Source organism: Vicia villosa, linkage group LG7 (assembly GCF_029867415.1).
Source record: "Vicia villosa cultivar HV-30 ecotype Madison, WI linkage group LG7, Vvil1.0, whole genome shotgun sequence".
NCBI lineage: Eukaryota > Viridiplantae > Streptophyta > Magnoliopsida > Fabales > Fabaceae > Vicia > Vicia villosa.
Window position 1 is genome coordinate 101,884,266 of NC_081186.1, and position 26,261 is coordinate 101,910,526.

The window sequence follows — 26,261 nt, forward strand, 5'->3', positions numbered from 1 at the left end:
TCACTTAATTTGCATCTCTCCAAGAAGTCAATCAATCCCTCTTCAGCCTAAGGGTACACCAGTTGCATTTCTTCCTCCGCAATTGCAGAAATCTGTTCAGATTTCCTGACCTCCATGTCGAAACCATCAATAGCTTTTACCATGAGAATCTCGACATACACAACATAGTGTGTCTCTTCAGTATGGAGTGAATCAACATTCACTTGCATTGACACCTTTGACTTCTCGCCAAACTGAAATATTCCTTCTTTCAAGGCTTTCTGCACCAAATTCCTGAAAAACACACATTGAGAAGACTTATGACCTAGAAAATTATGCTACTTACAAAACCGTTTTTTTCCTTTTGTTCTAATGGAGGAGTTTTCAGGTCCGGAGGCACTATAATCTACCTATCAGTAACCAATAAATCAAATATTTCATCACATTTAGTTATATCAAAAGTGCACGTTTTTGTGACGAATTCATCATTCTTGCTGGGTTCGCCAGGATTCTTCCTGTTAGATGGTTTCAACAATTTACACAAGTATGGAGGTCCTAGCATAAGTTCAACAACATTGACCTCACTCTCTTCGACATACTCGTCGCCTAGATCTGAGAGATATTCATCTGTCACTACATATGTGACCTTTCCTTTCTTATGGTACTTATTTGTAATGACCTCATCGACCGATATATATATATATATATATATATATATATATATATATATATATATATATATATATATATATATATATATATATATATATATATATATATATATTATAATAATAACATATTAAAAAGTTATAAGCCATAGTATTATTTTTAAGTTATGAGGATTCAATAAATAATAAAAAGAGACGCATATCAATGGTTGACTAATACATTTTTATGTGTACGAGTGTGTAAGAGAGAAACATTCGTGTGAACTAGACAAATGTTTTTAATATTATTTACAATTAAATATTTTAAAATTCATCATACAACTATATCATTTATTATTAAATTTTTACGATTAAATATAAGTCATTATCATTTGTAGAAGTGAATCTTTAACAACTATTTTTGTGTAACACTCTAACATAATACGTTGATTTTTTTTATGCAACACTCTCTAACTCAATACATTGATTTGATTTGATTGTATCGATGTCAACATTCGCCTCCCACGCGCCAACCAATGCACCGTACCGCCGTCACCTATGGTGACAACCACAACTAATGTCAATCCCTTCAAGGCTGACACGGTGACCTTCTCCTCTCTCTCTCTAAAACAAAAGAGAAAAATAAAACGAAAAAATTAAAAATTCAAGATTAGTTATCTATTTTTTATTAAGAACTCATTTTTATTATTTGCCATAGACTTTTAAAAACGGCCCCGCCTAACAACATATTTTATAGGAAAGAGTAGCACAAAACAAATTATGATAAGCAACACTACATGATTAAGTCTGCGCCTTGAAGTTTTTGGCACTTTGCAATACCATTCTTAGCCACAATTACAGAAATCCCAAACCTTTCAACACTATGGTTTCACACTATCTCTTGATCTCTCAATCTCTCTAATATATTGCAGCATATGAATGTTAGATAGATGATTGCCACAACAATCTACTTGTAACAAATTATGAATCATATGAGGTTAAGTTGTTAACAAATGATATAGATGTATGTCTAATATGATACTATAATTTACAGTGAAACGTCATTGTTGGTCGATAGCTGAAAGTGAAAATTATAAATGGTATAGCTAACATAAACTTTTTTTGACAAATTTCTATTTGCATGTTACACAGGTTCTCGATACTAGTTCCCCGTCCGTGTCAATTATACCCGTCCTTCTCAATTACACTGTCATATCACTCTCATATGAAAAACATTGAAAGGTTAGTGTATTGGGGCATGCATCCTTTGTCCATATTAGAAGGGATGACAAGAGCATAATTAATGGCTCAAGTCACCATCATAAATTACCTTAATTAATACTATTTATTTCTTTAATTGTTTAATTAAGTAGCTGTAGCGGTATAAATTGCCGTGGTTTGAAGCCAATTTCATTCCATGCAACTCAATATCACTTTTCTATGGGAAAAACCATTGTTGTTTCACTTGTCCTAGTTCTCCTTGTTGTGCCGATATTTCTAGATGGTTACAATGCTGAGTCAGAAGAAATATATACTCAACCGAATAAAGATGATGGTATTTACAAATCTCAAAAGCCTTGGCATTGTATAGATTGTTCGACTTTGTATAACATGTGCATGGCTACTCCTTACCTTTGGCCTTTGTATCATAGGTTTTGTCCACTTAACGATAACACAAATATCGCACCTTATAGCAGCGATGCTCCTACACCTGAAAGTGGTCCTCTTCCATGATTAAAGAAATTGTAGTCATGATTAGTTTGTGTGTTACTGATATATATCTAAAATTATGTTGTTTGTTGTGTGAGTGTTGTGTCGAGGATAGATATATTTTATTTCTGTGCTGAGTTTTGTATTATGGTGTCATGTTATTATGGTAATAAATAAAAGTGAGGAGTGTTTGTGAACTAGTAAATTGAATGATTAGATATATATAAATATAAAAATCCTTATATATTTTCAACAACACTCTTAACAGAATGTTCTGAACTTCATTAATCGAGTTATCTATTCTATTCTGGGTCAAGCATAAACGTTCTTTCACTCTCTTTGCAAGTCTTGAAAAGAGCTTTCTATTTGTCTTCGATAATGGCTCATTCTTTAAAATAAGCGATGCTCCATTTTCACATTAGGTGATGGCTGCCCTTACACTTCATGTAATGGCTCAACTTCTGCAATAAATGATGGCTCGACTTCCATATCATTTCAATCATATATTAGATAGACACTCGTCTCCTTAACAATCAATCCATGCCTGATAGCTACAAAAATCTCTACATTGTCACCAACTCCTAAATTTGATACCACGCCTTGCCAATCTTCATCATTAAAGGACATTATTGTGTCTGACTTGTAAACCTGAAGAGTGAATTTTGTGTAATTAATGATTAAGATATTAGTGAGACATTCTGTTATCGTGGTTTCAGGTGTTGATGAATAAAGAACGCATAAAGTTATTCCCTTTATGCAGCAATCATTATCCTCAGGCACTTGGAAAATTACGGAAGATCCTTCACATGTATAGGCTAACCAAGAAGGATAATTGTCGCCCAGAAGAAAAGAATCAATAGAACTGGCTGTGAATTCCTGTGTCATGAACATATGCTTAGTTATACCAAATGAAAGCATGCAATATAGTTCCTTTCCGTTTTCCAACAACGCAGCTTTCACAGTAACAATCTTAACAGATATAAGTTAAACGCTTTTTATGTGTCAAATATGACATTAGACAAATAAACAGATATAAATTGTATCAACTTTTTGTCACATTCAGAAACTTTTAAACTACCATTTAGAGAAATAAGGAAAATCATTTCATGTTCTCTTAATTAATAACAAATATTGGTAAAGGTGAAACGATAGAGTACGGACCTCTGATAAGCTCTTCCCAAGAGTATCCATGATTATTTCGGAACTTCCCATTCCAATCACAAGCGATCTCAAGGAATAATTTGAGGTGTCTGATCCCCGTGATGTTGTTTCCAACTCAGTAAAATTCACATCATATAGATCATCGACAAACTTCTTTAATTCTTGAGTTAGTTGAATTTCCGAGTGGCATTGAACCCAAACACATCTAAGTTTTGAGAGGATGGTAAGCATTGGTGAATGATAGTTCATATTACTCTCTACATCCAACGAAACATGAAACAATGAATTGCCTCCAAAAGGAGAAACACGGGGCATGGGATTTCTGGTTGGTGAAATCCAAGACAAAATGAGAGACGGAAAAATATCACGTGATAATCCTTCATATCCACATAAAGATATATATCCAAAGCTTTTTATTCTAACAATTGAAAAAGGGACTTGTTTAACACCAGTATTTGCTGCAATTAGAGTCGTCAAGGACTCCATTTGCTCTATATCTTCTTTCAGTTTGTCAATCTTGGAACAACCAGAAAGAATGAGAGTTTTCACTGTTACCAATTGATAGATCTCTCTTGGGAGATTGACGAGACTAGTACAATTCTTCAAATTTATGAAAAGAATCTTCTTAAGATCTCCAATGGACTGGTGTACCTCGGACAAACTTTGACAATCCTTCATAATGAGCTTTTCTAAATTCGGTAATTTTGAAAAGTCAGGGGTTCTTTTCAAGTACTTGGAATGACTGAGATTGAGAATTTTTAACTTCTCCAACAACTACAAGAAAATATTTGTTTAAAAGAAAGAAAAAAAGAGAAGAAAATGGGAAATGAAAAGGAGGCAAAAAATCTTATGGTCATCAACCTTTGAATTTTATAAGAAAATATTACTATACCTTGGTCTCCTGCCACACTTGTTTAATACTATTGTGTTTTAATTCAAAAACAACTAGATTTCCCTGATCAAATTCATTGGGTATAAATTTGAAGGTAGGTCGTTGCCAATCAACCCATCTCAATTGTTTGGAAATTAATCCATAATCTCCTTTGAGGTTAGCACCATCAAGTTTTAAAAGCCTTAATTTTTTCATCTCCTTAAAAGCATTAGTACTGAAGCGAATTCGGCCTGTTCTATGCAACTTCAAAATCAATCCCTCAACAGATTCTGTTCCCTGCATGAGAAGTAAAAAAGCTGAGAAAACTAAAGAAAATTATTATCATGTCTTGCTTGCTTGCTAGAAAGCTAGGTAGCAAAAACACTTCATATCGAGATTGTGTTTTGTATCAGCGTCAGACAATACCGATACATGTGATTATATTCAATTATTTCTTTTTCTCAATTTATTTTCATTGTCGACCGTGTAAGTGTAAAATATTGTGTTTGTGTTAGTGCTTTGTCGCTAAAAGCCAACACGAGAGTGCAAATCATGCATTCAAATAATTTCAGCAAACATTTGTAGTACACAAAACTAGTCTAGAAACAAAAAAAAAAAAAAGTCTTATGATCTTGATAAGATTAAAGAGGATGCTCAAGAGTTCTTACAATATTATTTGACAAAATATCCAACACATGCTCACGAAACCATAATCGACTATGCTTAGCAGGATCTTTTGCTGAACATTCGCCAACAATAGCTCTTCCCATGTCTCTTAGCAAATCATGCATTTGAAGCTTGTTATTCTTTTCAACTTTTACGAGGCTGCGCTCTATGAGGATAGTTATTCCAATATCAGCATGAAATCCACATCCATTAAGTATCTCTGTAACATCAGCTCTGTTCTTTCCAATGAAGAAACAACATATGTCAAGAAATATATCCTTTTCTTCATTATCTTCTAAGCCATCGTAGCTGATTCTCAATTTCCGTAGCACTTGATTGTTAGGAATTTTCTCTAATTTTTCTAGTGCACTTCTCCATTCTTTCGGCGTCCTCCCAGATAAGTAAGATCCAAGGACTTCAAGGGCCAGTGGCAATCCTCCACAATAAGCAACTACATTTCCAGAGAGTTCACTAAAATCTTCTGTAGGACTTTGTTGCCGAAAAGCATGCAAACTGAAAAGCTCAAGTGACTGGTTGTTGTCCATTTCCGTCATTGTGAAGACATGGTCCACCTTGAGTGATTTGAGAAGGTGTACATCTCTAGTTGTAATAATCAATACACTTCCCGAACCAAACAACATACGATTTCCACAGAGGGCTTTTAATTGCTCGGACTTGGTAACATCATCGAGTACGACGAAAGCCTTTTTGATAGGAAATAAATGCAGAAATTAAATTCCCTTTTGTGTCAGGGAAAGTCTGAGAGAAAGAGAGAGTATTTTGGGAATAATATTTTCTGCTTTTTCATTGATTTTCTGCATCTTTAAATAGACTGCAAGGAGTACAAATTGTGCCTTAATTATAGGATCTAGAGACACTTGTCATGATCCACTACAATTGATAAAAACTCATTCATTCTTATCCTAAATGCTTGCAGGTACTAACGGTAAATAAAAGAATAAAAGAAAGCTGGAGATAGTACTATGACAGCTCATAGTCTTATCACAATACAAGATATTTTATTTCAGTTTCTAAACCTAATGGGCAATTGGGCTGATCTCTTGGGCCTTTCCCTTGGCACAATAGTGGAGCTGCTGTTGCTATTTTCTTTGTTTGTTTTGTTGGGCCCTATCTTATCTGTAACATTACCGTACCCATTGAGACAAATCTTGTCCTCAAGATTAAAGTGAGGGTATTCCTTCCCATTGTAGTTGTCTTCTGTTCCCAAGTAGCTTCAGAGATTGGTATTCCTTCCCATTGAATCAGTACTTCTTTGATTTCACCATGCAAAGGTTTATGAGCTAACACAGCAATTGGGGTCAGTTCCAGAGGTGGAAAAGCTTCTGGATCGGGAAGGGGAACGACCTGAGTGGAAGGTTGGCCGTGACAAAGCTTGAGGAGAGAAACATGGAAAACAGGGTGGATACGGGAAGATGCGGGAAGTTCAAGCTCATAAGCCACTGGACCGATGCGTTTGCAGATGCGAAAAGGGCCGTAGTATCGTTTTGCTAGCTTCTGTGAGATTCGGTGATGGACTGAACTTTGTCGATATGGTTGCAATTTCAGAAAAACCCATTGATCAACTTCAAACTGTTTGTCTTTGCGATGGAGGTTTACTTGTTGGACCATACGATTTCTGGCCTTGGTGAGATTTTCTTTGAGCAGACGAAGGATGCGGGCTTTGTTGTGAAGTAACTCATCCAGATTGTTTATTTTGGATTTCCCGGTAGTGTAAGGAACCAAGGTGGGTGGCTTGCGTCCATAGAGGGCTTCGAAGGGGGTCATACCTATCGCAGAATGATAAGCTGTGTTATACCAAAATTCCGCAAGTGAGAGGAAGCGTCCCCAAAGGTGTGGCTCGTCGCTCACGAAACACCGTAGGTATGTTTCCAAACAACGATTTAAAACTTCAGTCTGCCCGTCTGTTTGAGGGTGATAAGAGCTACTGAAAGCAAGTGTGGTTCCCAGGTGTTTAAACAAGGAGCGCCAAAACTGACTGACAAATATACGATCTCTGTCGCTAACAATTGTTTTGGGAGCCCCATGAAGTTTGTAAATCTCAGCGATGAAAATCGGGGCTAGGGAGGCAGCAGTAAAACTTGCAGGAAGTGAAATAAAATGGGCGAATTTGGTGAGGCGATCGACAATGACCCAGATGGTGGTTTTGTGGTTCGATTGGGGAAGGTTGGTGATGAAATCCATGGAAATGTCATCCCAAACTTGTTGAGGTAAGGGTAATGGTTGGAGTAAACCGTAAGGAGCATGAGTGTTGTATTTGTTGTGTTGGCAAACGGTGCAGCGAGTGACAAATTGTTTGACATCTTTATGCATACTCGGCCAATAGAATGATGCTGATACACGTGCCAATGTAGCTTGGATTCCGGAGTGTCCGCCTACAGGTGAAGCATGGAGTTCTTGTAGAATTTCCAATCGAAGCCCTGTTTCTTCTGGAATAAACAGTCGATCTTTGAAGTAGAGTAAGTCTGATTTGTGTGAAAAATGTTGCTGCATTTTGTTGTCCTCTTGTGCTTTCCTGATTAGATTCTGACCTGCAGGGTTAGTAGAGAAAAAGGACTGCAATGTAGAAATTAAAGGAGAAGAAAGGGAACTAATAGATGCACAGATTTCCTCAATTGGTGGCTCAGTTACTCGAGATAATGCGTCCGCGACAACATTGTCTTTTCTAGGTTTGTAATGAATTTCATAATTATAACCCACAAGTTTAGTTAACCACTTTTGTTGCTCTGGGGTTTGGATTGTCTGTGTCATGAGACATTTCAAACTTTTATGATCTGTGAAGATCTTAAAAGTGGATCCTAACAAATATTGTCTCCATTTTTTTATAGCTTCCGTAAGGCCATATAACTCGCGCACATATGTGGATGAGGCTGACATGCGGGTGTTCAGTTTTTTGCTGAAAAAAGCGATGGGTCGGGAGTTTTGGGACAGGACAGCTCCAATTGCTGTGGTGGACGCATCAGTCGTGACTTCGAAGGGTTTGGAAAAATCAGGTAAAGTAAGTGTAGGTAGTTTTATCATTGCTTCTTTGAGTTTGTCAAAAGCTAATGCTGTTTCGGGTGTCCATTTGAATGAATTAGCTTTGAGTAAGTCGGTGAGAGGGCTAGCAATAGATGCATAATGCAACACAAAACGACGGTAGAAACCTGTTAGTCCCAAGAAAGCTCGAAGTGCAGTAATATTTTTGGGAGGAGGCCAAGAGATCATGGCCTGAATTTTTGAGGGATCAGCTTGCACACCCTCAGCTGAAATAAGATGTCCTAAATAATCAATAGAAAGGACCCCGAATTGGCATTTGGACAGTTTAGCATAGAACTGGTTGTTATCTAGTAAAGCTAGGATTTGGGTGATGTGAGTGAGATGTAATTCCCATGTTGGGCTGTAGATTAAGATGTCGTCGAAGAAGACGAGGGTGAATTTGCGGAGGTAGGGTCTAAGGAGGTCATTCATGGCAGCTTGGAAGGTTGAGGGCGCATTGGATAAGCCGAACGGCATCACTAAGAATTCATAGTGGCCGTCAAACGTGCGAAAACCTGTTTTGTGAAAATCCTCCGGCACTAGGCGAATTTGGTGGTAACCCGACCTTAAATCGATTTTGGAGAAATAGGTTGCTCCATGTAACTCATCTAAGAGCTCATCAATGGTCGGGATGGGAAAACGGTCCTTTATGGTAATGTTGTTAAGGGCCCTATAATCCACGCAAAAACGCCAGGATCCATCTTTTTTTTTTACTAGTAAAACGGGTGAGGAATATGGGCTAGTGCTAGGTTGTATTATCCCATCTTGCAACATTTCTTTAATGAGGTTTGTCATTGTTTCCTTTTGATAGTGTGGGTATCGGTATGGTTTGATGTTAATAGGATTAGCATTGGGTTGGAGGTGAATGTGGTGATCATGATATCTTGGAGGTGGCAAACCTTGTGGTTTTGAGAAAATGTGAAGGTAAGTAAGAAGGATAGGTTGTATGTCAGGGTGAAAAGTTTGAATGATAGTTGCGTCTGTTAAAGGGCTGGTGCCATGTGGTGGTGAGGTATGAGGGTGATTGGTAGGGACCATGGAAATAGAGTGGAAAGTTGCTATGGCATTAGTGTGTAGCATGCGGTGAAGTTGATGGGCAGAAGCTTGGGTTAAGGTGTTAGGTTTAGAACCAGTGATGGTGAGGAGTGTATCTTGGTGATAGAACTGCATAGAAGGGACACTAAAATCAGAGACAAATGGTCCTAAGGTTTGCAACCATTGGACCCCAAGGACCACATCGGCCCCTTGGATAGGAAGAACATAAAGTGAAACCGTGAAGAGATGTTGATCGACCATTAAAGGAGTATCTTTGCACAGACCTGTGCACTGTAAGTGATCACCGTTACCCACCATTACAGAAAATGAGGACAAGGGTTGGATAGGGAGGTGTAAGAAGGTGGCTATGCGAGGCTGAATGATATTATGAGAACTGCCAGAATCGACCAAAACCGTAATTTTGTGACCATGAATGGTTGCAGTGAAGCGTAATGTGCGTGGGGAATGGTGGCCGGTGGCAGCTTGTAGGGATAACTGGAATAGTGTTGGTTCAGTGTCATTTTGGTCTATAAGGGAAATCTGTGAGGTTTGTGTAGTGATAGTAGGGTCTGTTTGGGGTTCTATTAATGGGATGGGTTCTGTTTGTGTCATGACAGCACATAGATTAATATCTGTCAGTGTTGAGTCATCTGGATCCATGAGTAACAAAAATTGTTTGGTTTTGCAGCGGTGTCCAGGTTGAAACCTCTCATCGCAGTTAAAACACAACCCCTGTGTGCGTCTTTGTTGCATTTCTGTTGGGGTTAACCGTTTGATAGGGAAAGGGGTTTGAGGGAGAGTGTTGCGTAATGGTAATTGCTGTTGGGGTGTGGGTAAAAGAGGGGGTTTTGGGTTGGAATATTTAGATGTAGTAGCTTGGAAAGGACGTGTGGCAGAAGTTTTGGATTCGATGAGTTTGGCAAGGCCTATGGCCTGGGAAATAGATGTCGGTTGGTGGACAGCAAGTTCATTTTGAATGTGGAATTTTAAACCGGAGACAAAACAGTCAGTGATAGCTAAAGGTGAGAGACCCGTTACCCTATTGCAAAGTCGTTCGAAATCCCGTTGATAGTCAGCAACTGATGATGTTTGTTTGAGTTTGAAAAGAGCTTGTTGATGATTGTCGTATGCAGAGGGACCGAAACGAACCTCTAGAGCTCTTGTGAAGGCCTCCCATGTGGAAAGGAGGTGATTGTTGAACATCCATTGGTACCAACCAAGGGCGTCACCAGTCATGTAACCGGCAACGTGAGCGAGTCGTTGGTGATGTGGAATGGAGTAGTGAGCGAAAAACTGGTTTGCTTGGAAAACCCAGTCGAGGGGGTTTGTGCCGTCAAAAGGTAAGAGGCGTAACTTGGGTGGTTTCATCGTGGAATCTGTGTTTTGGGTGATACGGCTAGGAGAATTCTGGTCTTGGGTGAGGATTTGGGATTGTAAAGATTCCATGGAGACTAAATAGCCATCATGGCGTTGGTCTTGAGTGGTTTTGAAAGCGGAAAAAGCTGCAGTGAGGTTGTTAATGGATTCTTGTAGTTGGAGGAGGGAGGGTGGTTCAGGTGGCTGTACGCGGGGAGGCATGATATCAAGTAATGAGAGCACCAAATGATAGGAAATAAATGCAGAAATTAAATTCCCTTTTGTGTCAGGGAAAGTCTGAGAGAAAGAGAGAGTATTTTGGGAATAATATTTTCTGCTTTTTCATTGATTTTCTGCATCTTTAAATAGACTGCAAGGAGTACAAATTGTGCCTTAATTATAGGATCTAGAGACACTTGTCATGATCCACTACAATTGATAAAAACTCATTCATTCTTATCCTAAATGCTTGCAGGTACTAACGGTAAATAAAAGAATAAAAGAAAGCTGGAGATAGTACTATGACAGCTCATAGTCTTATCACAATACAAGATATTTTATTTCAGTTTCTAAACCTAATGGGCAATTGGGCTGATCTCTTGGGCCTTTCCCTTGGCACAATAGTGGAGCTGCTGTTGCTATTTTCTTTGTTTGTTTTGTTGGGCCCTATCTTATCTGTAACACTTTTGCCCCCGAAGTCTTGTCTCGATCTTAGTCATCCCGAATGCAGTGCTATGAATCTCCTGCTTTTTTTTTAAAAGATCTGAAAGAAGCTGCTGTTGTAAATGATTAATTCCTCTAGTATCATTTTCACAACTCTCTCGTATACTTTCAATGAAACTTGTTCTACCCTCAAATTTACGATGGATTCGGTTGTAGACAGCCTTGGCCGTAGTTGTTTTGCCGGATCCACCCATTCCCCATATCCCTATCATACAGGCTTTCCTTGATTGATCATCAATAAACTTGGTCACTTTTTGCACATGGGATTCTAATCCAATCGGAAATTCTGTAATAGACAATAATGATACATCTATTTTTGTCAAAATGTCCTCAACAATTTGCTTCACTAGGTCACCTTCACTGTTTCCATAATAATAAATAATAAAAATTATGAAGATAATGAATGATCAAAAATTTTGAAATTCACATTATAATCTAAAAAATATTGGCTTTATTCTCAAATAAGTTTTACCTGAAACGGTGGGAATCCCAGCCGGCTAGATTTGCAACTTCAGTGAGTGCACCTATCCACTGGTAAAAGAGATGTTCTTTTTTTCTTGCTGTGACTCTCAAGGATTTTCCAAACTCACCCATCTGGTTACGAACAACCGATGGGCCAACACGGTAAAATACCGGTATAACAAACTGGCCATAAGTTTTGCGGCACTCCATGATATGTACCAGTTCGTTAAGACACCAGTTAGATTTTGTATAGTTCAGTGAGATAACAACAATAGATATTTGAGACCCTTCTATTTCTCTCTTTAATGCTGACCCCAGCTCCTCTCCCTTTCTAAGATTCTTGTTATCAAGAAAAGTGTTGATTCCCGCGTTTGCAAGTGCAGCATAGAGATGAGAAACTAAGGCATCACGAGTATCACCCCCTCTAGAACTTATGAACACGTCATAGATCCAAGGATGATCAGAGGAGAAAGACATTATTTTGACTGATAAATCAAATCAATGATTATACAAAGTCACAAATGCAGAACAAAGAGTTATAATAATGGGATAAGATAAAATACAACTCATCTATCTTTCTTTAATCATCACTTATATTATTTAGAAATACACTAGTGGTGTTTTAAAATACACTAGTGGGTTTCTTACAAATTTTTTTTCCATATAAGTAGAAGACTTTTTCTAATTTGTTTCATAATAAAGTATAGTATTCTAAGTTATCTTAGTATTAGTTTCCATTTTTGCTTATATCATGATGGTTACTTATTTAATTAGTATTGGGATAAATGAGAATTAGTTATTAAATATTTGTGTAACTTCAGCAATGAAAAATAAGAGAAGCCAGGATCATACTTCACAATCGTAATCACCTAATTACAGAATTTAACAGAAAAGATAAAACTTGTTTTTTTTATAAGCAAAAAGATAAAACTTGTCTACCACAAGGAGTGTCCTGTCCTTGCTTGTTGATTTGATGGAATCCTCTTGTTCTTCGGTCTTCTCCCCTGAGAAAAAAATATAGATTTAATGCATTTTTTGAGAGAAGTCCCATAATCTTTTAATCACCTCACTGCTACTCATGGGCTACTTCTCTTGAGCTTATTTATATGAGAGCTACTTCTATACCCAACCCCAATGATTTCTGAAAGACCACATCCCGGACGGGAAAAAAACATAATTTTTGTCCAGATTTAAACATTTGGAGGGCAAAATAAATGTGGTTTTTTTAGCCATATGAAGTACATGTGGAGGTGGCAAAAAAAGGTCTCTATATAGCTAAGGTTCCTAGTTGGCTTTAAGATGGAAAGAAATGAGGTTATATTTCAGTACCGTATTGCTAGTATCACAAACCACTGTGCAACAAGTTCCACCCAGTTGTGGTTCTTAATATGTAGATAAATGTTTTTGCCTTTTCATATTTACCAATGTGTAGTTCCAATGGACAAGCCATGGTTCTTGGTGTCCTCTATTTTGAGCTTCTTCTTGACTCCAAAGATGCTCTAGCATCTCTTTCACAAAACACCTGAAGTCATCAAGGCTGGAATCCGTTGACCTGTATCCCAGAAACTCAAAACAGTGATCTGGAGTAAAAGGATGAAAGTGCTGTAGTAAGAAATATAAAAATTGATGTGCATCACTATATATTATCATTTTGTTAAAACTTAGGTGGAACTATAACCATATGTGTGCATACATTACTGATTACATGTAAAAACTCCTCAGTTTTCCTATATTTCACACAGATATAACTTCAGTAAGCTTGTAAAATCCAACTACCTTCTCCATTATTGGTTCTAACAAGATAGTAAATTATAATTCACAAATGAAGGAATTTACTTACCAATGCCTCATTTGCCCTTTTCACTTGAATATTAACCTATACAAATAAAGGAGCTACTCCAAGCTAGCGCTCAAAGTTAGAATACATGTATTCAACCAAATATTGTCGTAACAGTTTTATAGCATCAAGCCTTGTCTAGTAAAGAAATAATGAGGTCCGCAATAATGGGAAATGAAACTCTTACCAGTTTTCAGAAACACGTTAATTGAAACAAACAACACCATAAAGATCTCGTCTATGTAGATAAAACATAAGAATTGTTCTGTCTTCCCTCCAAGAAAACTATTGCCAAACACATAAAAGGAAACCCCCATATTAGGATTATTGAATTTGAATTCTGTGTGTCAAATGAGACTACACAAAGCTGTATTTATAATGTTTTTACAATAAATACAAGTTAATGTGATTGTTAATTCCAATCCCATTAGCAACAAATGCCGCAAATTTTACATGTGACTAATTATAAAAAGCATGTGATTCATTCTAACAAGGATAAAGGCGTTCCCGATGAAAATTGTTGAGATCTCAATTATGGTTCAAACATAAACATCCGCCCACTCTCTTTGCAAGTCTTATAAAGATTTTTTCGTTTGGCTTCGGTAATGGCTCATTCTTGACAGTAAGTGGTGACTCCATTTTCACACCAGGCGATCGTTGTGCTTCCACCCCAGGTAATGGCTCTGTTTTCACATCAGGTGATGGTTGCACCTCCACTTCAGGTATTGGCTCAACTTCCACAGTAATTGATGGCTCAATTTCCATTATAGTTGACTCACCATATATTAGACAGACAGTAGTCTCCTTAACTGTCAATCCATGCCCAAAAGCTACATAAATCTCTACATCTTCACCAACTCCTAAATTTGATACTACACCCTTCCAATCTTCATCATTAAAGGACATTATTGTGTCTCTCTTGTATATCTGAATAGTGAATTTTGTGTAATTAATGATCAAAACACTAGTGAGACATTCATGTGACATATTTTCAAGTGTTGATGAATAAACAATGCATAAAGTTATTCCCTTCATTCCACAATCACTATCCTCAGGCACTTGAAAACATACTGAAGGTCCTTCACTTGTATATTTGGTTTGCAATCCCTGTTTCATGAACAAATGCTTAATTATTTATGTAATTATGCATTCAAATGGACATTGTCAGAATAGTACACTACACACAAAAATACATACAACTTACAAGGATACTGACTGAAAGAAAACAAGCAATAGCTGCAAAACTATTTGTAATATGGATATGCTAAACACATTTTTTACTTGCAATATGCCAATGGTCATTTTGTCAACTTATTATTACACACTTATTCACTTTCCATATGATATATAATGCTTTTCTTTCCTACGGGTTCTATCATTTTCTTAGCTTGTTTCATTTGCATCTCTAGATATTTGGGCTGTTTGCATTGGTTCACTCCAATTCACTCGTCAATCATCTATTATATCCTCGAGCTACTTTGAGTCGCAAAGTCACAACTGCAAGCAATCTTCCAATTTTTATTTTATTCTAGTTCAAGATTATATCTAAAAGCAGTAAAGCACTGTACTTATTTTATCTAGCTGTTGTCCTTGAGACAAATTTTGGAATTTATTCTGAGATACACGGCTTACGGTGTCTAACTAGCTCTATTACTGCAACACTGCAACAAGTATTCCCTGTATACATAAGGCCTAATATTGACATGTTAGAAAATCCCATCATTTTCTGCCTGTCAGATACTTTCTTTTCAAACATTAGGAAAGATACTGTTATCAGTTATGTAGAACAGTTTGTTTCCTTATTAAAGAGACGATTCTAGCAAGTAAATCACTTCTTCATGAAAATAAAAGGGCTATGAGCAGACTATATGCATCTCAAAGCTTTATTTTCTAATAAAGTGTAATGTTGTACCAACCAGGTTACCGTTCTCGATTCCTGCTTATATAGAGGAAAGAAATAATATATATCAAGACTTTAGAATTCAGTAGTTGTAAAAAAATATCAAGTTACCGCTAGTTCTTGTTAGGTTGTAGTTACATGATAAAAATATTTGAAACTACAACTGTTGAATTAGAGCTTGGTATTCTGTAATAAGAAAATCTAATATATCATTCATATAAAACCAAATATAATTTTTTTATGTTCCTTTTTTTCCTTATATATCTAAAGTTCTTGTGTGACTTCAGAAATTATTCAATTCTTGTTTTCAAGTTAAACATGTATATGTATAAGTAAAAAGATTGAAGACAAAACAAATGGAATAAATATAGACGTTAAAAAATAAAAAAAGTAATGGATATAGAGTTAAAGAAAACTATAGAATCTACAGAAGAAAAAAGGATATAGTCATCTAAAAAAAATAATCGCTTCTATGCTACATGTCTGACCCTATCATTTATACTAGTTTATCTGATAGATACTTGAATAATTTGTATCTTTATGAAAAAATTCCTTTTAGGAAAACAAATGCAAGGGGATATCATTCTAGCTTCTCTTTATTAAAAATCAAAATATCAGTAAAGGTGGAAGGATAAAAAACCTGCGATAAGCTCTTGTGAAGAGTCTCATTCATTATTTGGCAACTTCCCATTCCAAACAAAATAGATTTAAAGGAAAGATCCGAGGTTTGTGAAGCATGTGATGTTTCCAACTCATTAAGATCATACAGAAATCTTCTTAACTCTTCTCTCAATTGAATCTCTGAGTGACATTGTACACAAATTCTTCTAAGTTTTGAGCTGCTGCTAAGAATTGCTGATTGATTGACCAAACCAACATTTTTACCATCTATATCCAAGGAAACAAGAGACATTGACATGCCACCAAAAGGGGGAATATGTGCTAAGGAATTCATAGTTGGTGACGTCAAAGACCAAATGATAGCAGGAAAAATGTCACGCGATAATCCTTCATATCCACATAGGGATATATATCCAATGCTTTTTGATCTTACTATTGAATGGGGAACTTGCTTGACACCAGTATTTGCTGCAATTAGAGTTGTCAAGGATTCCATTTGCCCTATATCTTCTTCCAATTTGTCAATCTTTGAGCAACCAGAAAAGATGAGAGTTATCACTGATCTCAATTGATAGATCTCTTTTGGAAGATAGCCAAGACTTGTACAGTCCTTCAAATTTATGAGAAGGAGATTCTTGAGATCTCCAATGGACTGGTGTACGTTGGATAAACTTTGACAATCTTTCATAATGAGCTTTTCTAGATTTGGTAATTTTGAAAAGTCAGGGGTGCTTTTCAAGTTCCTAGAATGACTGAGATTGAGAATTTTTAGCTTCAGCAACAACTGCAAGAAAATAATTGTTTAAAAGGAAAATTAGAGAGGAAAATGGGGAATGAAAAGATGGAAGCAGATACTAGAGTCTTCAACTCCTACATTTTTGAAGAAGATGTAATTATACCTTGGCTTCCTTCCAAACTTGGTTAACATTGCTATGTTTTAATTCAAAAACAACGAGATTTCCCTGATCAAAATCGTTGGGTACAGAGTTGAAGGCAGGTCTTTGCCAGTTGACCCATCTCAGTTGTTTGGAAAAATTACCAAAATCTCCAGTGAGGTCAACACGATCAAGTTGTAAAAGTCTCAGTTTCTGCATGTCTTGAAAAGCATTGGTACTATAGCTAACTCTTCCTGTTCTTTGCAAGTTCAAAATCAATGCCTCAACAGTTTCTGTTCCCTGCATGTGAAGTAAGAAACCTGAGAAAAGTAACGGGAAATGCTTTTTATTTTCTTGCTAGAAAGTTATGCATAAAATGGCAGAACCAAGAACACTTGGAATGAATGTGAGTAGGAAAACATACTAGGATTATTAATCCCACAATTCGTAGCCAATAGTTATGAAGAACAAAAACAAAAACAAACAGAATTTCACGATCTTGATAAGATTATGGAGGATACTCAAAAGTTTGAAATTGTATATAGAGAAAGTTCTTACAGCATTTTTTTCCAAAACATCATGTACATCTTCGTGAAACCACAACCGACTACGCTTCCCAGGCTCTCTTGCTGAACTTTTGCGAACAATTTCTCTTCCCATGTCTCTTATTAAATCATGCATTCCAAGCTTGTTATTCTTCTCAACTTTTAGGAGGCTCCGATCAATGAGGACAGCTATTCCAATATCAGCATAAAGTCCACAGCCATTTAGTATCTCTGTAACATAGGCTCTGTCCTTACCAATAAAGAAACAACATATGTCGAGAAATATATCCTTTTCCATGTCATCCTTCAAACCATCATAGCTTATTCTCAGTTTCTCTTGCACTTCATCATTGGGAATTTTCTCTAACTTTGATAGTACACTTGTCCATTCTTGTTTTGACCTTTCAAATAAGTAGGATCCAAGGACTTCAAGAGCCAGTGGTAACCCTCTACAATAAGCAACCACATTTCTTGCGAGCTCACTATAGCCTCCTCTCGGACTTGCTTGTCTAAAAGCATGCCAACAGAAAAGCTCAAGGGACTCATTTTTGAGCATTTCCTTCATTTCATAGACAGAAACAACTTCAAGTAACTTAAGTATGCGGACATCCCTGGTTGTAACAATTAATACACTTCCAGAACCAAAACTTTTATGATTTCCACACAGGGCTTTTATTTGCTGAAAATCCGTCACATCATCAAGTACAACAAGTGCTTTTTTTCCAGAAAGCACTTTCTGGATCCTAGTTGTCCCCAATGCAATACTATGTATCTTCTCCTTTGCTTTAAGGATATCCGAAAGAAGTTGTTGTTGTAAATGAATGTGCCCTCTACTATCCTGTTCACAAACTTCTCTAATATTTTCAATGAAACTTATACACTCAAATCTACGATGAATTTGATTGTAGATGGCTTTGGCTACAGTTGTTTTACCCGATCCTCCCATGCCCCAAATCCCTACCATACAAACATCACTCGGTTGTTTCTTAATCAACTGAACCACTTGTTTCACATGGAACTCTAATCCAACCGGAAAGTCAGTAATCGGCAAGGATGTGTTGTCTAGTTTTGGCAAAATGACCTCAACAATTTTCTTCACTAATTCACGGTCACTCCTTCAATATATTAATTATGAATCAGACATAACGAGCATAAACATCAAAAGACTATATAGTAAAAGGCACATACAAGTTTCAAATGCTGGTCAAAACAGTACCTAGTGTATGTTTAGTTTCACCGTTTAAACATTTAGAATTGATTCCAGAAGTGTAGAATTGATATTAACATATTTGGTTGCACTCGATAAGAATTGATTCTACTTTATAGAATTGATTTTATTTGATGTTGGGATCATAGCTTTTGAGTCTAAACATAATTTTTACACTTGTAGCATGTTTGGTTTGCCTTTTAGATGAGCCAAAAGCAAATTTAGAGGTATAAAATTGATTCTAAGGTGATTTTGAGGTGTTTGGTTCTTTTAAAGTAGAATAGATTATGCCTCCAGAATTTATAATTTCTATTGAAACTAGAATTTATACTTGAAACTAGAATTTATAATTTCTATTGAAATTTGTTGTTCAACTCACTTTTACATAAATGTATTCAAACATAAATCATTTCTGCTAAACTCAATCATGTTAAAATCAATTATGTCAAACTCAACTCTATCAAAATCAATTATATCCACGGTCAATCCAAACACACATTTACATTTATTGTTCAACTCACTTTTTCTTTTTCATTAATTTATCTAAACATGAATCACTTTTAGCCAGAATCAATTTCCATAATAAAATCACTCAGAATCAAACTTTTTCACCGCATAACCAAACACACGCCAAAAAGCACTAAAACATCACTAAAAACTATACTAAAAATGACTTAATAATTAAGCTATACCTGAAAGCGCTTCCTTCCCAACCAGATAAAAAGGATGCGTCAGTCAACACCTTTTTCCATCTAATCAAAACTTTCTGCATCACTTCCTCAATGATATATCTACTCTTAGCACTAACTTCCAACGCTTTCCCAAACTCCCCCTTCTGATGCCGAACAACAGAAGGCTCAACATCATAAAACACAGGCAACACCACCTGACCTAGAGTTCTACGACACTCCATAATTTTATCCAATTCATTCAAACACCAACTAGATTCCGCGTAGTTTTTCGAGAAAACGACAATCGCTATACGCGACACTCCAATCGATTGAACTAGTTCATTTCTAATGTCCTCTCCTTTTTCTAGCTTCTCGTTGTCGAGAAAAGTGTTGATCCCGGCGTTTGAGAGGACGGCGTAGAGATGAGAGACGAAGGTTTTGCGAGTGTCTTCGCCTCTGAAATTGATGAAGACGTCGTGAATCCATCGAGGATTTGAGGAGGAGGAGGAAGATGAATACATTGATTTTTGGATTTGAATTGAATGAAGTCAACGTTTACCTGAAGAGTGATACAGAGAACGCTTTTGGTTTCTATATGTGGTGGGTGTGTGAACTAGTTCACGCGTAATACTAATCAAATATCTCCATAACTTTTTATTATCTCACCTACATTTAGAAAGTTACATGAAGAAACACTCTTTTTTTGGGGTCAAAGTAAACAACAGTCATGTTAAGTAAACACTCATTTAAATCTACACCCATTTAACTACCAAACTTATATAATATGGCCAAAATTAGAGATAAGGTTGATTTCCTTCTGAGAAATGGTCAACTTGTTATGTTATGCGCGCGGTTTATATAGACTAAATTTAAACATAAGTCTGAAAACGTTCTAGGATGAAGAATCTACTTGGCATCTCCTACTTGTATTTTTTTTTTTTTGACACATCTCCTACTTGTATTTGGCATCCCCTACTTGTACTATTTGGCATCCCATATATTTTAATAATATTAAAAATATTTCATTCATTTTTTTTTTATAAAATGCATTTATTTTTAAATCTATTGAAAATTTTGTAGGTATTGTATTTTCCGCAGAAGTTTTGGGACAATAGCAAATTTCGCAAGTAATAAAAATTAAACAATTAAAAAAAAGTAACAAAAAATTGCAAAATTTTAACTTTTTTATTAAAGAAGTATTTTGGTCATATTACTCCACTTGTAGAGGGGTCCGGTAGATTCTTCTTCTCGGATACATGTGACAAATTTATAAATTATAAAATTGATTGACATGACTAAATACATTATTAAGAAAAGCACAAGATACACCGAATAAATTTAAGTTTAAACTCCATCTATTATTCAAAAATGTGCAATTAAAAAAAAAAGACGATTAAGATTTTTTAAAATAACATCAAACTAACGATAATCATTATGATTGGATATTTAACGTCTCACTAATACTAATCAAAGTAGCAAGACAATTATTCAATAATCTCTGAGCAAACAAAGAATCTTCAACAACACCATTTTATTTTAGACTAAATAGTTAAATTATTATTGGATCCTTTTGTTCACTTGAGTGAGAATGCGGTAAGTATCTTTAATAGAGTGTCCTTCACTTTGAGTTGATCTTAACATCTAAAAGTTATCTAATTCGATACAACAACCTTATGTAAATCTTCTTCCTAACTAAAAAGCATAGGTTTGCACCTTCATCCTTTCCCATAAAACTTTCACCTCTCTTTGAGTATAAGAACTATTGAAACATCTTTTACATGATACAAACTAAAAAGTCTAGAATAACAATCGTTGAGACAACTCCCACCAATCTAAACTAGAAAGTCTAGAATAACAATCGTTGAGACAACTCCCACCAATCTAAGAGGTACGCCAAAAATAAGTATATTTCTCATTACCACTCTAACCAAGGGATTTGAAAACTATTTTCCCACCTCACCTTTCATCTAAGAAAAAAATACTATGCACGACTTTCCACTATTTCAAAGACGTATTTTTATTCTTAATCACACCTCATCAATACTATATTTGCAAGATAAAACCTTCAAACCATAAGCTATCTTGATCTGTTTTCAATCTCCAACTTCATTTCCTCAATAAAACAAAATTAGAATCCATAATTATATGCCCCTAATCATCCTTGATAACGATCTAAGCAAACTTATCTTAATGCATCCAATGAATCTTACCATGCTCATTTATTCCCGATAAACAAATATAAAAAAGACATTTGATTAAAGAAATGATACTTGTAGGGATCTTAGAGAAAGAAAGTACACTGGCATGGACGATAATACTGACTTGAGAAAAATAAGAAAGCCTTAAAAGGCAGGTTATAGCATTTCAAACGAGATAATCCTTACTCAAATTCTCAATCAATAGGTCCAAAAGAAAAATCATTGAATTTCCACTGATACGGAGGCTAAGATATTTGAAAAGAACATGAGCAACTCTACAATAAAGAATATTACCCACCCCATAAAGAGTGTGATACGGAGGCTAAGATATTTGAAAAGAACATGAGCAACTCTATAATGAAGAATATTACCCACCTCATTTAATAACTCTACAATGAAGAATATTACCCAACTCAGTTAATAAAGAGTGTAATACATTGACACCTGCAAATAAACTTTTATAGAAATTCACCTTCAAATTAGGTATAAGTTTAAAGAAGTAAAATTGATTTAATTGCGCTAATATTAGTTAGGGGTGACAAAATTGTTTTTTTTGCGAGGCGGATCAAGGGTTTAGGCCTGCATCCTCTAATGTGTTCATCCCTCCCGCCCAATTTTTTACGGACACAAACATTAACATAAATTTTTGTAATTTTTAAACTATAAAAGTGCATGTTCACAAGTCTGCTCTATCCCGCCTTCATTTTGTTATAGGACACGTCAATGTTTTACATCCACACCCAACAATGTTTGTCCCACTCTGCCACATTTTCTTGAACGCTTTTGCAGGACAGACCTAAATGGTACTTGCATGCCCATTTGTCACCTTTAATATTAGCCCAACTTTTTTCACTCAAGATTAAAGTTTCATCGTCATATGCTGCTTGTGACCTTCCTCAACTAATAAGAATAATAAAAATGGTGATAAAAGACCTCTTTATATTAAGTTTCTCTCCAAATTCACTTATAGCATTCTCGTTAACAAGAATTTAAGTTGATGGATAGTGCATACATTTCATGATCCACCTTCTCTATTTTTTATTTATTTTATTTTTTTGAAAAATTCATAAGACTAAGAGTCATAAACTCTTTCAAAAAAATATTAATCAATAACTTTAAAAGTTTTTTTCGAAATCAACTTTAATTAAAATCAGTTATTTCTTTTTTTTTTCTTTTTTTCTCATCTACCATTTCATTAGCAATCAAGTTACAAAAGTCTATTGATTATTAGAAATGAATGACCCCTCTAATAACTTGTTTTAGTCTATTAGCTAAGACCTTCACAAGAATACATTATTTGATTTCCTTTAAAAGTTTATTTGTAACCGGTTATTACTTTAGTCTCAAAATCTATTTCACTAACTTTTTAAACAAACTTTATAAAAAAAATTGATGTATATATTATTTATACCATGTGCTTAGAACGATATGTTTAATTCATCTTACATGCACATCTTAAATCCTTAAAATTAGTCTAAATGAAAAAAAAAATTAAAAGAAAAATAACAAAGTGTAGAGATACCTTAATTTACTATCAAACTTCTAAAAAAAAATGAAGTTATGTGTCTTGATAAATGTAGAGAGAGTTTTATACATGACATATACATCAATATAGAGTTTTATATTTGTAGATGAAGGATAAATTAAATACCACATTCATGTCATGTAGAATAAATATGAATGCATCCCATTAAATCGACTTAGTTGATTGGTAGTTGTGCAATGACATTAGATATAGGGATATAAGTTCAAATCTACAATATTTCACTTATTCATTCACATTTAAAATATAAAATTTTAGACATTAAACTACTTTATCAAAAAACAATAACAATAAAGTGAATGTGCTTAAAACAACTTAAACATTTAAATGTTAAAAGTTTGGCCTAGTGGGAGGGTGTTGGGTCTCAAGGGTTTGCTCCCTTTGAGGTCCTGAGTTCGAAGCCCCTTGAGGTGGAGACCACTCTATAAAAAAAAACTAATTTGTTAAGAGGAAACAATTTTTCACCTTTAAGTTGAGAGTCTTAGTATGAAGGCAAAGAAATAGAATATATTAGTGCAAAAACTAGTGTAGAATAATCACAAACAAGTTTTTTGGCCAAAACACATGGCCAGTGAATGGATTTTACATGTGTTGATTCCCAATCCCTAGTATTCAATAATGTCTAAATCTAACACAATCCTTTATGAAAGAGCTCTTTAAGTTTGATCATAATGTGTAAACCATTTTTGCTTCCATATATAGACATTTAAGTTGTTTATGAATGTTACAATGTCTAAAATATATCAACTCATCATATTCTACTATATATTGTGTTAGCATTTCACCGTTCTCTCTTTTCTTGATGAAATTCACATGTTCAAGACAGACAGAGCAACAAGAGTATGACTTCTCTGAGAGAGATTTATTTTTCACATAATATCAAACCAAGAACCTCTCACTAAAGACTTTGGGTGCGTCACATGCTTCATCTAGGCCAACCTCGTTGGAATCTTGTCTATGTTAGCATTGTTATGTATAGCCGGAATAAAAGGAGAGGGTTGTGTAAGACAATCGACTGTCAACGTAAAACTTTGTCAAATCTCAATGACATAGATCAATAGGAGTATAATATAAGCATAAATAAGGATTAGTGCATTGTCATTTGTAAGAATATTCAGCATTTATTTTACATCAATATGAATATAAATTATTTCCTCACTTCAAAACTTAGCCGCTCACCTGTCAGGCTGTTACAAAAACTGACAGGAAAAATCTCCATTAAGATTTAGACAGACAGAGAAGCTAATACGAAGCATCAGAAAAATAATAACCACAAAACAGAAATCTACTTCAGCTCTAAACTTATCTCAAAGCATAGAAATGTAGTTCAAAAAGGGAAACCTCTAGAAGTACAAGTCTTTGATGAAGCTGCTAATCTTTTAACCTCTTTTGTCCTTTTATAAAACTCCATTAATTCGTCAGCTATTTCCTTGTCATGACATTCAACAAACAATTTTAAAAACCTCTCCTCTGACATCCTCAATGCCTTATGTATTGAGGGTATTTTCAACTTGGAATCCATATCTTGTATCTTCATTGCTAGAAGCCCTCTTGGCTTCAAAACAGTCTCCATATTTGCAAACAAGAGATTCGGGTACTTTAAGATCGTCTTAGCTTCAAGCTTCATTGTACCTAAAATGAAAGTCATGTTCCTCTGAACCTTATCGGTCGACAATGTCAAAATATTAGGAGACCTCCCAAAAAGAGCAAGTATCTCATCATCCGAAAAACCAAACTTTGCTAGATTCAAGACCTTTTCACGAATCGTGTCCACACGAGAAATCCCTATTAGTGTCACCACATACTTGTACAATTTAGCATCCTTCGAAACCCTAGACCTACTTATATACTCGAGTTTCTCATCGTCAAAGGAAGTCCTTGAAATGATTGTCGGCCGCAAAATCAGCATTTTCACAAAGTCCCTTTTCGGCACACCTAACTTTTCATATTGTGCAACAATACCTTCGATATCATAGCTATTTTCACATAACAATGAAGGGTTTCTTACAATGGCCTTGTGAAGCATTTCCTTTGACTCAAATAATGACATAAGAGAGTCAAGCCTCTCTCCGAACTTATGGTTAATCCGCGTCCTGAAAAACCGAGGCCTGCAATTGATAATCTTCACTAGCTCAGATGACCCTAAACCCAAGTCACTAAGCAAGCAGAGTTTTGATTGAATCTGAGAAGGATCGGCATAGCGCAATGCGGGGCAACGGGTAAATATTCTCTTCATATCGTCTCCACCACAACCCCATTTAGTTAAAACTTCAGTGGCATCCTTCCATTTATCTCTAGTTTTTTGTAATTTAACCTCATTTTCGGCTGGGACATTTGTCGAATAGGTGGCAGGCGTCAAAACTGACAAAGATTTTATGATAACAGGGATGAATGTAAAATGCTGAAAAAGATTTGAGCCATTGGAGAGAAACCGAAGCATGAGTGAGTGTTGAAATGAAGTAAAAAAATTGGAACGGAGTTCAGTAATTGCATCAAAAGAGTTAAAATCTCTTCGAAGTTGGAATAAACAAGCTAATGAAGGAAAAGGATATTCTCACTTTCACTAGTCGTTATTCCGAGATACAAGAGACTTTTGTTTAATATTTAATTACAAAAATATTTTGACACCATAAGATAAGATGACAATTTTTTTTTTAAACTGAGATATATAATAAAACAAAAAAGAGAACAAACAACACAAAAGGGGGGATGAAGCCAAAACCCCTTTAAGAACACAATCTAATTCTAGGAGTGCCTACCTTGTCTAAGAGGTAATCTTTAACTAAACTAGAATGAACATGATTAAACCAAAAAAATTTACCGAAAGATAATCCTAAATTCGCTAGAAGATCAGCACAAAAATTGCCTTCACGGAAAGCATGAGAAATCATAAACTCGATCTTACGAGTGTAATCAATACAGTGGAGCCAACGAGATCTAATCTTCCAAGGAACACGACTAGGATCAGAAAAAGCAGAGACAACCAGCTTGCAATCGGTCTCCATCCAAACATTCTTGTAGCCAATCTCTTTGGCCTTTTCAATGGCAATAATAACAGCCCATAACTCAGCCTGAACAGCATCCCCTTCACCCAAGAATTTGCAAAAGCTTCCCAAATGCAAAGCTTGGCTATTACGGAAAATACCTCCACGCGCACTCAACGAAGGAGAGCCACGAGCGAGACCATCCACATTAATCTTTATCCAATCAATTGGAGG

At 35.6% G+C, this 26,261-nt stretch overlaps 1 protein-coding gene and 1 pseudogene across 1 annotated transcript; both read right to left on the minus strand.

Moving 5' to 3' along the window:
- Nucleotides 1-1,652: 1,652 nt before the first annotated feature.
- On the minus strand, nucleotides 1,653-20,083 carry LOC131619866 (uncharacterized; annotated as a pseudogene).
- A 3,590-nt stretch (nucleotides 20,084-23,673) lies between these two features.
- On the minus strand, nucleotides 23,674-25,624 carry LOC131618076 (uncharacterized). Its single transcript, XM_058889345.1, has one exon. It carries the CDS (start codon nucleotides 25,481-25,483, stop codon nucleotides 24,371-24,373), a length of 1,113 nt encoding a protein of 370 aa, XP_058745328.1. The 5' UTR covers nucleotides 25,484-25,624; the 3' UTR covers nucleotides 23,674-24,370.
- Between the last annotated feature and the right edge of the window lie 637 nt (nucleotides 25,625-26,261).

What these genes read in the sequence shown, in the direction of transcription:
- LOC131618076 (XM_058889345.1), bottom strand. Translation starts at nt 25,483, where the DNA reads ATGCTTCGGTTTCTCTCCAATGGCTCAAATCTTTTTCAGCATTTTACA.